General features: G+C 41.8%; 1 protein-coding gene across 3 annotated transcripts in view; it reads right to left on the bottom strand.

Moving 5' to 3' along the window:
- The window catches only part of NECAB2 (N-terminal EF-hand calcium binding protein 2), a 213,406-nt gene that overhangs the window by 99,082 nt on the left and 95,491 nt on the right, over window positions 1–18,833 (bottom strand). For all 3 annotated transcript variants that reach the window (XM_081963382.1, XM_081963381.1, XM_081963380.1), the window contains exon 4: window positions 3,762–3,787. In XM_081963382.1, coding sequence (XP_081819508.1) covers window positions 3,762–3,787 — 26 coding nt within the window. The remainder of the gene's footprint in view (window positions 1–3,761; window positions 3,788–18,833) is intronic.

Below are 18,833 nucleotides of genomic sequence, written 5' to 3'. Positions count from 1 at the left end.
GGCACCTTCACCTGGTCCCTAGTAGAAAAAGAAAGCCCCCACTATACAGGTAGTCCTCGACTTACAACAGTTCATTTAGTGCCCATTCAAAGGTACAATGGCACCAAAAAAAAAGGATTTATGACTATTGTTCACATTTACGACCATTGCCGCATCTCTGTGTGTCCCATGATCAAAATTCAGCCGCTTGGCAACTGCTTCATAGTAATGACGGCTGCCGTGTCCCGGGGTCACGTGATCCCCTTTTGCGACCATCTGACAAGCAAAGCCAATGGGAAAGCCAGATTCGCTTAACGACCAGGGTACTACTTTAACAACTGCATTGATTCACTTAACAAACATGGCAAGAAAAGTCGTAAAATGGGGCAACAACCTCACTTAACAAATCTCTCACTTAGCAACTGGAATTTTGGGCTCAACTGTGGACATACAGTAAGTCAAGGACTGAGGGCCAGACAAGAAGCAATGGGTGGAAATTAATCAAGGAGAGAAGCAACTTAGAACTGAGGAGAAATTTCCTGACAGTGAGAACAATTAATCAGTGGAACAGCTTGCCTCCAGAAGTTGTGAATGCCCCAACACTGGAAGTCTTTAAGAAGATGTTGGATAGCTATTTGTCTGAAACAGGATAGGGTTTCCTGCCTAGGCAGGGGGTTGGACTAGAAGACCTCCAAGGTCCCTTCCAACTCTGTTATTCTAGTAACCAGTGAAACAACTTGCCTCCAGAAGTTGTGAGTGCTCCATCACTGGAGATTTTTAAGAGGTGATTGGACAACCATTTGTCTGAAATGGTATAGGGCTTCCTGCCTGAGCAGGGGGCTGGACTAGAAGACCTCCAAGGTCCCTTCCAACTCTGTTATTCTATATAGCTATCTGTAATTCGAATGCCATCGGTCCCTCCTAAGGAAGGAGTCCGCTCTCTCTAATAAACTCGGATTCTTTGCTGCCACCAATTCCAAAGAGAAAAACTAAAAACCAAGTGCAGTAGGCTTTTATTTTTAAAAGAAATACGTAAATCAAACCTGAATGGGATGTCAACAGCAGCATATTCCTGACCGCAAACTGACATGCCTTACCGTACCCTCCTATAAATAACCTCCAGAGACATCTTATTAATTAGCCTCCCGGGGCTTAATTAAAATGCCATATATCGGTTTGAACAGAATGCAGGATGGAAGAAGCCACCGGGGAGCAGCAGCGCTCAGCCAGGGCAAACCTCGGCTGTTCGCCGCCGATAAAAACTCAGATGCCTAATTTTCGGCAGCTACAGTTGCTTCCCCCACATCAGACAACAGATCACCAAAAAAATGAATTGTGGTGGAGAGCTGGCTTTCAAACGAGAAATGGATAAAGTCAATCCTTCTGCAGGAAGGATAAAGCCCCCAAAATCCCATTGCATAGGCCAGGAACCTTGAAAAAGAAAACGCTATTTGGACAAGAGCGTTCTCTAAATCCTCTGTCTAACTGAAATGGGCTTAGGAAACCGTTTTTGGCTACGTTTTGCAAATCTAGGCTTGCATTGGGAGCTTTGAGTAAGGGCTGAGAACACAGTACATCCAATATCAGGGTTGGAAAGGACCTTGGAGGTCTTCTAGTCCAACCCCCTGCTCAAGCAGAAAATCTATATGATTTGGTTGTCCAATCTCTTCTTGTAGACTTCCAGTGTTGGAGCATTCACAACTTCTGGAGGCAACTTCTGTTCCACTGGTTAATTGTTCTCACTGCCAGGAAATTTCTTCTTAGTTCTAGGTTGCTTCGCTCCTTGATTAGTTCCCATCCGTTGCTTCTTATCCTGCTTTCAGGTGCCTTGGAGAATAGCTTGACCCCCTTCATCTTCTTTTCAAACATTGGAAAACTGCTAGCATTTCACCTTTAACCCTTCTGTTTGGTAGGCTAGCTAGACACACCCAGTTCCTGCAACCGTTCATCATATGTTTTAGCCTCCAGTCCTCTAATCATCTTTGTTGCTCTTCTCTGCACCCTTTCTAGAATCTCCACATCTTTTTTGTAGGATGGTGACCAGAATTGGGCACAGTTTTCCAACTGTGGTCTCACCAGTGTGATATAAAGCAGTACTCTCACTTAACGTGATCATGAAACTATTCTTTTGTTGATGTATTAGTGTTGGTATGATATGTCATATGTGTTAGTTTTTTTTCACAGCTGCAGCACATGGCTGGCTCATACTTCAGTTCCTCTGTTTGTTTATGTGTTTGCATGTTACTCCCACATAAGTAAACCTGACAGTTGCTTGAATGTTGGTCTATTTCACATAACATGTTAAGACGATATTTGGAGTTCAACAACACAGTACAGACTTCATATGTGCATATATATATTTTCCAGTGCATGCTAGTGGTATTATTTTAGCCAGCCAGTGGAGCTGTGGCAAACTCAGGCAGTGAGGAGGTTGGGGAGGAACATGGACCAATCCTGGAGTCTGGGGAAGGCTCTGATGAGGGCTCTGCATCAGAGGCAGAGATGGGGCCAGGGCCGTCCGACAGTTATCAGCTGCCTTTGGAGTCAGACATCAGTGGGGCAGAAGAACAGCTGGAGCCTGTTCCGATGTGCGCATGCACAGAGCTGCCAGGAGAAGTGAACAGCTAAGGAACAAGGTCCGACTCGGGAGTAAAGGCACAGGTGGACGGTGAATGGCCCCTCCCATAGGGAATAAAAGAGGAGCGAAAGGGGAGGGGAGTTCGCAGGAGACAATTAGTTCGCTTAATTAGTGTGAAGGTTTGTTTGTGACTCTCAGAGACTCCTTGCCAAGTATATTCTTATATAGCATTGTGTGGCCTGGCAGCTCTCCAAGCCTGATAAGGTCTGTGGTTGTAAATCCACCCTTGAAAGACTGTTTGCCGGGACTTTGCTAGATGTGAATGAGAGGAATTCACATTAGCTTAATAAAAAGGGGTTTTGTCGGGACAAGGAGTGGCCTTCGTGATTTTGGGAAGCTTAGGTCAGAACACGTATACAGAAGAGTGTTCAAAGGAAGAAGGAAGTATAACAATTGTAGCCCTATCCCTGTTTTATAGGCACAGACAGGTACAAATTGGAATGTCACACCTATTTTGATCGCCATCCTGCCAAAATGCCACTGATTCCTGTTAAACGGTGTCCAACCTTGGCAACTTTAAGTCTTGTGGACTTCAATTCCCAGAATTCCCCAGCCAGCAAGAATGGCTAGGGAATTCTGGGAGTTGAAATCCACAAGACTTAAAGTTGTCAAAATTGGCCAACCCTGTATTAAAATCACAAACCGGAGACCGGCATTCATTGTGCAGTCAAGACATAAAAGATAACTTAATAAACAAAAGAAGATTAAGAAAATAGAAATAAATACAGATATTTATAGGTAGACAGACAGACAGACAGACAGACAGACAGACAGACAGAGACAGAGACACATACATACATACATACATACATACATACATACATACATACTGCAAGTAATATTACTATTGGACTGTACATGACTATCGATTAAAAAGTATAGAGTGATAAATATATGGAGTGTTATAGTACAACTATGAAAATAATGGTTATAACTATGGCATTATGTGCAGTATGTAAAAGAGACTATACTGTATGATTATGAAAATAATGGTTACAATCAGGATGTATAATACTAGGTATATTTAAAAAGGACTTGATTTAGCCAGTACCCCGACATTTGCAAAACTGGAAATGTGATGTATTATAAAGGAACATGTATACTAAAAAATATTTTTTTTAAAAAAGACATAAAAGATACTCACCACATAACTCCTTAGTATCCACGTTACTTGAAAGGAAAGGAAAGAAGAAACAGATAAGAATGAGAATGCAGGGGGGGGGAGAGAAAGGGGGGAAAGTAAAACATTTTTACTCCAAGCAATTCACAACCAGTGAAGCAGAAAGAATGTGTGGGTGTGTCTGAAGGTGTTTAATCAATGATGCTGTCTTTGAAACCAAGGATTCTAAAGTCACATGCCAGGACTTTTTCAGAGAACAAGGGTTCCTAAACTGGTTTTAATTGATTTTACGGTGGATACGAGTGCAACAGAATCTTGTTCTCTCTGCTTAACAAACCTGCGGAAGAGCAAGAGAATCAATTAAGCCGTAAACTCTTCCCTGTGCAGATAATGCTTGCCACAATATTGCTGGAGATATACAGGTAGTATACTCGACTTACGACCACAATTGAGCCCAAAATTCCTGTTGTTAAATGAAGCATTGGTAAAGGGAGTTTTGCCCCATTTTTTGCTCCCTTTTTGGCCACAGTTGTTAAGTGAATCGTTGCGGTTGTTAACTTGAGTAACCCTGTTGTTAAGTGAATTTGGCTTCCCCGCGGACTTGGCTTGTCAGAAGGTAGCAAATGGGGATCACATGGTACCTGGGACACAGCAACCGTCATAACTATGAACCAGTTGCCAAGCACCTGAATTTTGATCACATGGATCATGCAGAGGCGACAACGGTCGTAAGAAAAATGAAAAAATGGTCACTTCTCAGTGCCTTTGTGACTTTGAACGGTCACCAAACGAACCGTTATAAGTCGAGAACTATCTGTGGTTGGGTGTTCAGGAATCCTGCGGCCCTGATGCTGGGACCGTAATCGCAGCTTAGCTTTAAAATAAAAAATAAAATAAAATCTGCCGACCTTTCTGATCGACAAGCTCAGTGTCTTAACCACTCAGCCACCACGTCTCTGTAAATTCCTTTACAGTGGGGCATTTTTGCTGAACTTCTGTGTCTCTTCAAAGTGTGCTTGGTACTATCTTTGATGACTTTTCAGGATTAGGTGAAGTTCCAAACATTTTTAATCACCGAATCCTTATATTGCTTTTCATACGTAGACCCATGGTGGCACAGTGGTTAGAGTGCAGTATTACAGGCTAAACTCTGCCCACAGCCTGGAGTTCGAACATGACCAAGTCAACGTTGATTCAGATCTTCCAACCTTCTAAGGTCAGTAAAACGAGGACCCTGATTGTTGGGGGCAATAGGGTGACTCTGTAAACCGCTCAGAGAGGGCTGGAAAGCACTGTGAAGCGGTATATAAGTCTAAGCGCTATTGCTATATAAGAGCTCTGGTGGTGCAGTGGTTAGAGGGCAGTATTGCAGGCTGACTCTGCCTACTGCCAGCAGTTCAATCCTGACCGACTCAAGGTTGACGCAGCCTTCCATCCTTCCAAGGTGGGTAAAACGAGGACCCAGATTGTTGGGGGCAAATAGGCTGACTCGGTAAACAGCTTAGAGAGGGCTGTAAAGCAGTATATAAGTCTAAATGCGATCGAAAATTGCTGCCTGGATGTTTATGAGCTCCTTATTCAGTCTGCTGCTTTCATTGTTTATTTCTGTTTTAGAGTTACAAGCATATTGTTTGTTAATCCTACATTTTAATGCGTTTAAAAATTTAGCTGGCTTGGTCATCATCTCCCTCATATGAAGTTCGTTTCCCCCCCCAAAAAAAACAAGCCCACCCAACCGTTTTACTTGGCACTCAATTTGAGATAAGGAGAGGCTCTTTATCAACTCACTCCCTGACAAGCCAATTTTCACCTCCCTTTGCTCGTGTTTTTACACAATCTTTTATCTCGATAAGGCTTCCAATGCTGCCTGTGATTTTACAGCTCTGTCTTGCTCAGTAACTTCCAATCCATCTGTCCTTAAAAAGAAAAAAAACTAAGAAGAAGAAGAAGAAGAAAAACTAAAATTCTCAGTCATTTCACCTTCAAGTTCTTTTTCAGCTTTAACTCTTTGTCCAGCTGTTACAAAGAACGGGAAAATGGAGAATGGCCACGCAATTGGCAACTCCAAATCTCAACTAACAAATGCTCTGCTTTACACATTGGCAACATAAATCAGAACACCAAAATACAAGCTGGGTGGATATGTCCTCATAAATGACCCTCACTCTGTCAAGGACCTAGGAGTACTCATCTTAAATGATCTAAGCCCCAGAACTCACTGTAACAGCATTGCCAAAAAGGTATTAAGAGTTGTTAACCTAATCTTGCTTAGCTTCTCCTCTGGTAACATGGTACTGCTAATTAGGGCATACAAAACCTTTGCTAGACCAATTCTCAAATACAGCTCTTCTGCCTGGAATCCACACTATATATAGGACATTAATACAATTGAGCAAGTCCAGAGGTATTTCATGAGAAGAGTCCTCCACTCCTCTGCTCGCAATAGAATCCCTTATGCCACCAGGCTTGAAATTTGGGGCTTAGACAATCTAGAACTACGCCACCTATGGTCTGACCTAAGTGTAGTACACAAAGTTATCTGCTACAACATCCTACCTGTCAATGACTACTTCAGCTTCAACCTCAATAACGCACAGGCAAACAATTGATACAAACTCAAGATAAACCACTCCAAACTCAATTGCAGAAAATACGACTTCATCAAAAGAGTGGCCAATGCCTGGAATGCTCTACCTGTCAAGCCGGCCTCCCTCAGCAACCAAGAAAGAAACCACTTAACTCCATTTTGCAGAATTAAGAGTACTTTTACTGGTTATGAAAAGATAGAAGCTGAGCAAAGCAAGATCTGAAGCAAAAGCGCGCAAAATCATACATATCAATATGTGACCAAACCCCTTCCCCCTGGTAACCCTCATTCCACTGTCCAATCTGTAAATCCCTTAGGTGTCATGTAGTTCCATCTTCAAGGAGCATCATCAGGTTGGTATTCAGGACAGTTGGCCTTCACCGACACCAAGCACTAATCTCCAGCATGCGCAGTAGATGGTGAGTCCAAAACTCCCTTTTTACAATCTCTCCTGTACTAAAACCTCCCCTCCCAAATACCAGCCTCCCCTTCAATGGCAGCCGAAAGCAAATAGCAAAACAGAAGCTGACACTATCTGACTCTGTTGTTACATCCTCAAACCCCCACAGCTTCAACCTTAGACTGTCTACTGTTGACCTCACCCCATTCCTAAGAGGTCCATAAAGGGGGCATCCACAAGCGCACCAGTGTGGCTACCGTGCCTATCCTACTGTCCCCATTTATTCGTACCCATTTCCTGTGTTCATGTCCATGTTTATACTTATATCTGTTATCTAATTCATGTTTGAGGAAAGAAAGACAGAAGGAAGGAAGGAAGGAAGGAAGGAAGGAAGGAAGGAAGGAAGGAAGGAGACAGACAGACATACTTTGGAAAGCTCACTTTTCATGATCAAATTCTATTCCCCTGGTAAAATGTTGAAATGCTGAAGTAGGAAAAGGTACCTCAATACCTAAATCAATCAATCAATCTAACCTATTTAGCCAGAATGATTCAAACCACAAAAGGAGAAGGAACTGCTTCATCGAATTCTTCAACAAAATGACAAGCTGAAGCAGCAATCCATAACAGAAGAAGACTGGGTATGACATGCTGAAGAACAGAAATAATTCCAGAAAAAATGAGAATATCCTGGTCGGCCACCTGGCTGCAAATTCTAACCAGTGAAATTTTTTTTCTTATTATTTTTTTATTGTTTGATTGAGGGATCTTTTTTAGCATATGGTGTACACAGCCAAGGAAGTCTACAGTGCTTTTTATGATAGAGTAGTGTCAATAAGAGGGACGCGGTGGCTCAGTGGCTAAGACGCTGAGCTTGTCGATCAGAAAGGTCAGCAGTTCGGTGGTTTGAATCCCTAGTGCCGTGTAACGGAGTGAGCGCCCGTCACTTGTCCCAGCTTCTGCCAACCTAGCAGTTCGAAAGTATGTAAAAATGCAAGTAGAAAAATAGGAACCACCTTTGGTGGGAAGGGAACAGTATTCTGTGCATCTTTGGCATTTAGTCACGCTGGCCACATGACCACAAAGATGTCTTTGGACAGGGCTGGCTCTTCGGCTTTGAAATGGAGATGAGCACTGCCCCCTAAAGTCAGAAGCACATAGGTGCGAGTGGAACCTTTACCTTACCTTTAATATCAATAAAGGATGATATTTGTAGTTCAGGGTTGAAATGAGAGGCCCTTTGGTGCTCTCTGTGCTTGGTTGTTTTCTGGCAGACATTTGATTACCCAAATTAAGTAACATCATCAGTGCACTGATGATGTTACCTAGTTTGGTAATGAAAGATTTAGAGATTCCTAAAGATACCTAAGAATATGATTCTATTTATTAAGATCGCGATCCAGGTACTATAGATTTATGCAGAGCTGACACATTCTCTATTTTTCAATTTTTCCTAGAAACAGAAAATGCACTCTTTTGGCTTAGGCCTACCAGAATCTAAAATGGAATATCTTTCCTTACGGTTGCAAGAATTGATTTTTCTGCACGATACATTGGAATTGCATTCTTTAGCTTGCCAATAAAAATGTTCGTCCACAGTCAGTTTTATAAAGAACTAAATAAAAATTATGCCACGTCTTCTTGCATCTGGAACATGTTTTGGGCTTTTTTGTTTTACTCAAGGGATTAATTCTACTTACAAGAAGAAATGAAAGTCAACATTAATCATGACTTGATAAGGTACTGAGATGACTGACTCTCCTTCAAGCAAAAATAAAAGGCTCTTAGAATGGTTTGCTTATGGGACAATCTCTACCCTTACACTTATATTGAAGAAGTCAAACATACGAGGGAAAAGAGATGGCAAAGTCAAAGGATTAAAATAAACCCAGGAACCAGTTGTTGTAGCCGGCTAGTGGCCAGCGGAGCTGAGCCAACCTTGAGCCAGTCAGGATCAAACTCCTGGCAGTGAGCAGAGTTAGTCTGCAATAATGCATTCTAACCACTGTGCCATCAGCGTTCTTAATGTACTGAGTTCATATTGTGGCACGCCAGCAGCCAGTAGAGCTGGCAGCAGATTCGGACAGTGAGGAGGTTGGGGAGGAAGATGGGCCAGTCCTGGAGTCTGGGGAAGGCTCTGATGAGGGCTCTGTGTCGGAGGCAGAGTGAGGGCCAGGGCCATATGCCAGTTATCAGCTGCCTTCAGAGTCAGACATCAGTGAGGCAGACGAACAGCTGGATCCTGTTCCCAGTGTGCGCATGCGCAGAGTTGTCAGATGAAGGGAACAGCTAAAGAACAGGGGTCAACTTGGGAGTAAGGCCACAAGTGGACGATGAATGGCCCCCTCCCAGAGGAGGAATATTTCCCAGAGGAAATAAAAGAGGAGAGAAAGGGGAGTGGAGTTTGCAGGAGACAATTAGTTCGCTTCATTGCTTCATTACTCTGTGAGGCTCCTTGCCAAGTTTTGCAGATATCAGCCTGACAGCTCTCCAAGCCAGATAAGATCTGTGACCGTAAATCATCCCTTGAAAGACTTTGCTGGATGTGAATGAGGAGAATTTTTTGTCAGAATAAGGAGTTTGCTGCATGCTCTTGGGAAGCCTCGGTCAGAACACCAAACAGTGTGTTGTCTGGGTACAATTGTTTTTAGGCAATCATAATCCAAATGTTTACAATAATTTTCATCACAGTAGTATCAATAGCATAACAGTAATATTTAACTTATCTACTTTAGTGAATCTCCATTCTAGTATTTACTCTTTTTATGTCCCATTTCTAACTTCTGTTTCTATTGTCTAACCATTGATAAAATAGGTCCCATATCAAGAAAATATTCAGTTTCTTTTTTTCTCTTTAATAGTAAGCATTAGTCTATCCATTTCTGCACATTCTAATATTTTCTTAATTACTCTCTCATCTGTTGGGATCTCATCCTTTTTCCATTGTTGTGCAAATACAACTCTGGCTGCAGTTAGTACATGTAAGATCAGATATATAGTCCTATCATATTTTTCCAGTAGAATGCCCAATAAAAATATCTCTGGTTTGAGGTCTAAGTGCTGCTTTATCATTTTTTCTATCCAAATATGTATTTTCGTCCAATATTTTTTAGGCTTTGGGCATGTCCACCATGGTTCATGTGGTAATATGAACCAGGTGTTTGATTACACTTCCAACATTTAGCAGATCTATCTTTATACATTTTTGCCAATCTCATTGGTGCAAAATGCCATCTGTAGAACATTTCATCCAAATTTTCTTTACATGCAGTTGACATAGTCAATTTAACATTTCTATCCCACGATTTCTGCCATTTGTCTAATCCTATTGCACTTCCAAAATTGTGGATATCCTATCAGGTATTTTTAAGCATGCCACAGTTCTCGCCCTCGTAGAAAATCTTATTTCTTACGTATCAAAAGGTAGGCAAAACAAAGAAAACCCTTTGAAAATCCTTTACAGGAAATTCAAAAGCATGAAGAGAATTGAGCAAAAGTCCTAAGCATCCCAAGAAAAACGGAGAAAGACAGAAGACTCTGTTATAGGAAACTAAAACTGATGGAGAAATTAAAAGGCAGCAGAGGAAAAGATGGAGGCTCACCCGGAACTGTCCATGGTACTGAAATTCAGACTGACTTGGTGCAACCTTTCGAAGAGTTATTTCTCAATCTTGGCAATTTTAAGAAGTGCAGACCTCAAGGCTGCACATCTCAAAATTTTCTGGGAATTGAAATCCACGTAACTTAAACTTCCTAAGGATGAGAAATACAGCTTTAGAAAAGGAAGCATTGACAAGCCTGACTTCCTCTTTGATTTTACATTCTCCTTCCTGGAATGGTTCTTGAAACCTAGGTCATATTACAGTTTGGTCTAACCGAGGTTGATTATAGAAGTTGCAGAAGAGGACAATTGAAATAACTGCAGGAGATCTATTTATTTTTTCTCAAATATTATCATGGAAAAAGTTGAAGCAAGAAAACATGCCATTGGCTTTGGACTGAGGCAATGAGGTTTCCTAGGATGTGAATTTGGTTCCAAGTCTCACTATTTCAAGCTACACAATCAATGTTCACAGAGATTAAAGGACCTGCATTGCAGCATTTAAAGGCCAATATATTATTGAGTCTTTTTCGAGGCCAAGACTTCTGCACTTGGGCAGGTTGGAATTAAGAATTCAGCAATTAAAATAAATATTGTCCGCGTTTTGTGATTTGTGGTAGTTACCAGATGGCAAAAGCTCTTTGTAGCTAAGATCTTTTAAGTTGATTTTAGAATATATATATATGGCTGTGTGTTTGTGTGTTCCAGCAAAACTCTGGAATGCCTTGAGCAATTACAAACAAACTTGGTACACAGATGACTTACTCTCTGGAAACAAATACTGTGGGGGTAAGACACCCCTAACACCCCTCAGGGTGTGTGTTCTGTTAAGATACAGCCTGTTGTGCCTTCAAATGGCTTCTACTATACTGCCATAAAATGACTTCTACTGTACAGCACAGTGGAGTTGCCGTGGTAACGGCTTCACAGTACTCCACAAGGCGGTTCCCTCTGGTAAGGGGGAAAATCCAACATTAGAAATTACATTTAGTCCAGACATTTCCCCCTATAAATAAATACACAGACAATGCCAGGTTATCAGCTAGTTCAGCATACAATAATAAGTTAACAGATCATACTGTTTTCTAAGAGAAAAGTGAGCCGTTTCAGACAGTTGAGTTTCAAAAAGATGAGTTAAGCTGATGCCCTATTGATTCAAGTGATGGATCAGAATGATTTGCAAGACACTGTTTGAAGTCTAAGAGAAGACTTAGAAGATGATAATTAGTTCTAGCAAGCTGATGATTAGTTGAACAGAAAATCACTATGGTTTTGAGTTCTGTTGTTAAATAGACTACGGCCCAAGCTTTGTGGAACACAATATGGAGAAAATGTATTAAGGCTAAAGAAATACAGAATAACAGAGTTGGAAGGGACCTTGTAGGTCATCTTGTCCAACCCCCTGCCCAAGCAGGAGACCCTACACCATTTCTGACAGATGGCAGTCCAATCTCTCCAGTGATGAATCTCCCATAACTTCCGAAGGCAACTTCTGTTCTATTGGTTGATGGTTCTCACTGTCAGAACATTTCTTCTTATTTCTAGGTTGAATCTCTCCTTGATCATTTTTTATAATAAACTCTAAAAGCATTGCTATCTTCTTTCTGATTTGTGAGATACACAGCCATCATTTCCAAGCTGGATGTATTAAATGACAACTTCGATAATTCTGGATAAATGAACAAGTGGGGGGAATGAAATGCATTTGCTACATTATCTTTTAATTCATCACCTGCTATAGGAAATGACCAGCCTGAGCCTGAGGGAGAGGTCAAACGTGTCATAAGCCAGGAGTCCATTCATTCCCACAAGAGATCTAAGACCAGCCTCTGAACAGGAGATCTTTCTCTTGAGCGTTAGTTGGCCAAATATTATGGTTTTGCCAGTGCCTCTAAGATCCTGTATGCAACAGGAAAAGGGTTTTTTTTTTTAACAATACCAGAATTGTGATTCCAGAAGGTTTCAAATGCTGCATCTTACAAAACTAAGTAGCTTAATTGTCTGTTTTATTTTGGAGGGGGGTAGTTTAGGGTTTTGTTTTTGTTTTATAACTGAATTATCAGCATTTTAAAATATAGAATAGCGAAAGCTAATTCTCTAGCGAGGGTGGGCGAGAAAGGCACTATATAAAAACTGAGACAGGGAAAGGTTTTCTTTTATCAACTTTATTTTTAGACTGACAATGGCTGTGATGTAATTGAGACTCGGAAGGAAGATAAACACACAATGATTTGTTGCTACAGGCAACGATATTGGGAAAGTAACAGCATAAAAAAGATTGCTGCTTGTGAAATTTGTGTCCCCCATATTTTAATTTATTTTAATATATCTCCTAGCATAGACCCCCCCCTCTGTCTCCATTATAATTGGTCAAAATATTTAAAAGTTAATTATTTTACAATTTGTGCCTTAATCAATATTTTTGATCACAATTCCTCTAGGCACCTGGTATGATATATGATATTTATTTATTTATTCATTCATTCATTTATTTATACATTCACTAGCTGGATACCCGTGCTTTGTGATGAAACTATGTGATGGGGCAATGCAGGAGAAATCTGGTTCACTCTGGTTCAATCCATTGGCTGAGTGGTGATCGGTGATTGAAACACAATAAGGGAATATTGCTCCCATCACCTTTAGTCCAGAAGCAGTTCCATAGGTGGAAGGCATAGACATTTTGGTAAGGTACTGAAGTTTAGAACTATAAGGAGCCCCAGATCACTCCTGAGTAAAGGAGTGGAACGCCTGCCAGTTTGAACTGAGGTAACGGAATGTGAGGCAACTGGCAGTTGGAACAGAGTTCTTTTCAGGTGGGGAGGAGGAGTAGAACTTCTTAGCATCAGAGCGTTCTATTTACTGTATAAAAATACTAATGATGTGATGGACATTTTGAAAAATCCTTTCTTAGCGAGCCCCTAGAAGCCAAGAGGAACATACGTGCCAAATGTCAAGTTTGTAGGCTTTACGGTTCTGGAGATTTTGGGATGGGTGAAAGATATTTGGCTTATACATGTATGTATGTATGTATGTATGTATGTATGTATGTATGTATGTGTGTGTTACAATCCCTGGTATGCCCAAATATGGGAGGGAGCTCACTACTCCCCCTTTCTGTCCTTCGGCTCATTACAGAAGACCATCCAGGCAGAAAACCACATTTTTATTTTTAATGTTGTCTTTGCTATGTTTGTGTTGTATTTGTGCTGATAAATAAATAAAGGGAGACTAGTATAGATCTATTTCAAGCAATTTAGCTCTCATCAGCTAGCCATACCCTTACTGGGATTTGAACCTGGGCTGTATTACATATTAGGCAGATGTATTAGCCACTAAGCCACAGGCTCTCCTCCTTAACAGCTGAGCCAGGGAAATAGGTATGTATTTGTGTTATAACCCCTAGTATGCCCAAATATGGGAGGGAGCTCACTACTCCCCCCTGGTATATTTGGGCATACCAGGGGTTGTAACACAAATACATACCTATTTCCCTGGCTCAGCTGATAAGGAGGAGAGCCTGTGGCTTAGTGGCTAATACATCTGCCTAATATGTAAAAACAGCCCAAGTTTGAATCCCAGTAAGGGTATGGCTAGCTGATGAGAGCTAAATAGCTTGAAATAGATCTATACTAGTCTCCCTTTATTTATTTATCAGCACAGATACAACACGTATATGTATATGTATATGTATATGTATATGTATATGTATATGTATATGTATATGTATATTCATTCTAATTAATCAAATTTCTATCCCATCCATGATGCTTGCATGACTCTTGCGTGATTATCTGTGTCATGACATCATCTTGCAAATTGAGATCATGACACACATAGCATCACTTGCATTCTCTGTAGCTTCTCACCCTCAAACATATCAAACATATTAAAGCATTGTTTTAATATATTTGCTATTGAGTGTTTTAATGTACATGTGGTCCTCGACTTGTAAACACAACTGAGACTAGAAATTCCATTGCTAAGCAAGGCAGGTGTTAAGTGAGTTCACACCTGATTTTGCCACCTTTTTTGTCATAGTTGTCCAGTGAATTGCTCCAGTTGTTAAGTGAATTGCCTGGTCATTAAGTGAATCTGGCTTTCCCCATTGCCTTTGCTTGTAGGGAATGTTCTATGTGGCAATCACATGACCCTGGGTTTTATCTCCTTGCAGCTTTACGTTCACTTCATTCAGCTTGTCAAAAACATCAGCGAGATAAGCTACATCCAGATGTCGAAGTTTAAGAGAACTGCTTAGACTTGGATCAGTGGATTCAAGAAATTCGACAACTGTGTCAAAAAGTTCGTGGAATCCCCGCAAACACTTTCCTCTTGAAAGCCACCTTACTTCAGTGTGCAAAAGGAGACGTTCAAACTCCTCGTTATTTTCTTCACAAAGCTTGTAAAAAAGTCCATTGTTCAAGGCATTTGACTTAATTTTATTCACAGCGTTAATGATGTAACGTATAGACTCGTGCAAACGGCCACTCACATTTTTTGAGACAATGGACAGTCATAACTCCAGGCACAACAGATGAGCTTGAAATCCGCGATATCGTCCAACCATGGATGCAGCTCCATCGGTTGCACATACCACGACGTTTGTCAAAGGGATGTTTTTCTCATTTAAAAAAAACTCTTCAACCTTTTTAAATATCGAAGAGCCTTTTGGGTCGGTGGCTAAATTTCGAGCAAATAACCGTTCTTCCCCGATCTCTTCATTTCCGCTGATGAAACGGACATAAGCCAATAACAAGGCTTCATTTTCATGAATCGTTGACTCATCAATCTGCCTCACGAATTCTGTACTTTTCAAGGTGTCAATAAGCTTTTCTTCCACTTCAGCAGCCATTTCATCAATTCTTTTTGATACAGTGTCATTGCTCAAAGGAATCGATTGCGTGAAAGTGCTTGCGCTGGGCCCCAACATGTGGCAACAATCTGTTTCACTGCGGGTAAAATCAGTGTTTCTCCGAGAGTGTGAGGTTTGCCATATTTTCCTATCGACAAAGATACTTTGAGCCCCTTGTCGACGTTGAGTGACGATTGTCCAAATAACCTCTCAACAGTGCTGCGACCCTCAAACTTGGCCTTTAAGGATTGGAAAAACAGTACCGGTTTGTCGTCTTTATCCGAATGAATTCTTACCAAATGGTCTTTGTCGGGAAGGCTTTATCGCTTCATTTGAAAATGTTTTCTCACAAAGAAGACAAAACGGAAGCTGTACGTTGGAAGGAGATGGAATGAATCCCAATTTTAGGTATTCCGTCGAATATTGGCGACACTTCCTCTTCTCGGCCACGTTGAGAGGTCTTCGAAATGAAAAGCACTAAGTGCAAATTAAATTTTTGACTGCACCAGAGCACTATAAAACACACGAGGACTTCAATAAGCCTAGTTTCAACAGTTACGTTGACATTACAGCTGACAATCACAGGGGACAGCCACTCAGCCTGCGATGTTTCCAAAGAAGCGCTCACCCCTCCATCACTGCCCATCTGGTCAATGGCATGCCACTGTATGGGTAGAGCGATAGAGGCCGCGCATGAAGATGAGCGATGCGTATTCACATATGTACGGAGTTCTGTACTGAAGCTAGCTGGAGGAACATTTTAAAACACAGTTCAATCCACTAATAGCGAGCGATCTGATGTTTTTGTACGAAAGATATACAGCGGTTCACTGTATGAAAAAAGTCTCAAAAGTGTCCCCAAAACTTCTCGCTCCATTGCACCCATAATCTCCCTTCCGTTCCTTCGCCCCCACGTTGCCCCTTTTCGTTCCACCACCAGCCCGAAAAACAAAATCGCCCCCTGGGGGGCAATATCACTCAGGTTAAGATCCACTGGACTAGAAGACCTCCAAGGTCCCTTCCAACTTTGTTATTCTATTACTTTTTTTAGCACCGCTGTAGTAACTTTGAACAGTTACTGAACAAATGTAAACAAATGTATGTCAAGGACTATCTGTGCTCTTTTATTTATTTAAATAGTTTAGCATTTATTTAAATAGATGAGGTTTTAAGTTAGGTAGTAACATAAAAACATATGCAATGTCTTTTTTAAAAAACCACTTGCTCCTTTGTGTATCTTTGTTTTTAGACGAAGTCACCTTGCCTATTCCTTTCAAAGCGAAAAGTGGGATCTACGAGAAATGATAAAATCAATACTACGATGGTACTAGAAGGAAGCTGCTGCAGTGCAGAACACGGAGGGTAGGGATTCATTGTTGGCGTATTTAGGAATGCTGGACAACAAGCAAAGATTAACAGACCTACTTGGGGGTAACAGAAGAGAATCTCTGTAGCTCAAGGTTGAACTATGGAGCTGTCGGTGCTCTCTAAACTTGGTGGTTTTTTACACAGACATTTCACGCCGAACGTCTGAACGAAAACATCCGAGCTCAGAGAGCACCAAGGAGTCCACAATTCCAGGAGTTGAAGTCCACCCGTCTTATAGTTGCCGGCGATAAGAAACACTGGATTAGAGAAATCAGGGTTTTAGATCAAGGATCAAAGATTATAGGAACGAACAAAATTATTGCTAGAGGCAGGTCAAGATGGGGGAGCGTTTATCTGAATTGTCAGCTGGGATCAAGCCTGATTTGACAGCGCTATCTGTAGAATGGCATAGTGGTTAAAGATAATGAGCTTATCAGCTAGAAAGCTGATAGCCAGTTTTGGAGCCTGTGTGATGGGATGAGCTCCTAATACTTGCTCCAGCTCCTGGCAGTTTAAAAGTGTGCAAAGGTGAGTAGATAAATAAGTACCAGTTCGGATGGAAAATAGAATGTTCAATGGGTGCTATGGCCTGCCAGTGGTCAGCAGAACTGGCAGCAGATTCGGACAGTGAGGAAGTTGGGGAGGAACATGGGCCAGTCCTGGAGTCTGGGAAGGCTCTGATGAGGGATCTGTGTCGGAGGCAGAGAGGGGGCCAGGGCCGTCTGACAGTTATCAGCTGCCTTCAGAGTCAGACATCAGTGATGCAAACGAAGAGCTGGAGCCTGTTCCCAGTGTGAGCATGCGCAGAGTTGCCAGATGAAGGGAACAGCTAAAGAACAAGGGGCAACTTGGGAGTAAGGCCACAAGTGGACGATGAACGGTCCCTTCCAGAGGAAATAAAAGAGGAGAGAAAAGGGAGTGGAGTTTGCAGGAGACCATTAGTTCGCTTCATTGGTTCGTGGCTCTCCGAGACTCCTTGCCAAGTTTTGCAGATATCGGCCTAGCAGCTCTCCAAGCCAGATAAGGTCTGTGACTGTAAATCCTCCCTTGAAAGACTTTGCTGGATGTGAAGGAGCAGAATTCACAGCAAATGAATAAAAGGGAGTTTTGTCGGGACCAGGAGTTTGCTTCATGCTCTTGGGAAGCCTCGGTCAGAACAGTGTGCTTCAGTGTATAGTCATGCTGACCACATGACCACAGAAGTGTCTCCAGACAAAACAGACTCCCTCAGCCAAGAGACAGAAATGTGTGCCCCCCCTCCCAAAGTCAGACCCAGATAAAAAGGGGAATTTTTTAACCTTTATCTACCTTTACAAGGTAGAATTGGTCACAGGTGAACTAAACAGCCCATACCAGAGATGTTATGCTTGGATCAAGCCTTCACCGTTTGCAAGGGTTGCTGTCATAGCTGCACATCATGTGGTCAAAGGCAATGAAGGATCTCACCACCTTGCAAACTAGAGAGCATAAATCTCAGGGGGGATATGCAGAAATGTAGCATTTGGGTAGACCCATTCCATCCTGAACCAAAATTGCATTCCCTTTGGGAGAGAAAAGGCAGCTGCCTTTGAGGGAGCAGCAAAGCATCTGAGACAGGAGACCTGAGTTCAGAAGATATCAATGAAGATAAAAGCACTCAAGTCTGTAAGTGCTCTAAGGAGCACAGTGGTTAGGATGCTTGGTTGACATGCAGCAAGCCAGCGTTCAAGACCCAAGTACTGCTGTGGGATAGGGCGAGCTCCCGTCCTTTGGTCCAGCTCCTGCCAGGGACATGAAAGGAGGCCACAACTGGGTGTCCCCTGGGCAATGTTGATGTCACCAGCCAATCAGCCTGAAGCACCTCAGTGCTTCTGACATGAGTGTGTGAGAGCCAAGTGAATTATCTCTCAACTAGGCTGTGATGTAAATTTTCATTAATTTGCTTTGGCCAGCCTGTGGTTTTCTTCTGTGACTTTATAAAAGAAGCAAAATGACTTTTGGAAAATGTTATATAGGTAGTCCTTGACTTACAATGGTTCATTTTTTTAAAAAAAAAAGTCTGTGTGAAAACCACCAAGTTTAGAGAGCACCGTCAGCTCCATTCTCTTCTGTTACCCCCAGAATTCCTCAACCAGTTGAAGTCCACACATCTTGAGGATGCCAAACACTGAGAAACACTGCTCTGATTTGTTGTCCTCCCCTTTCCTTCCTCCTTGATTTTACGACCTTTTTTGCAGCAGTTGTGAAGTGAATGTGACAGTTATAAAGCAATTGGATGCAGTTTTGCCAAAAACTGGAAGTAAATATCA

The sequence above is a fragment of the Natrix helvetica genome, assembly GCF_964273705.1.
Source record: "Natrix helvetica genome assembly, chromosome: 10".
In the NCBI taxonomy this organism is placed as follows: Eukaryota; Metazoa; Chordata; class Lepidosauria; order Squamata; family Natricidae; genus Natrix; species Natrix helvetica.
This window is presented reverse-complemented; position numbering and strand designations above follow the sequence as displayed.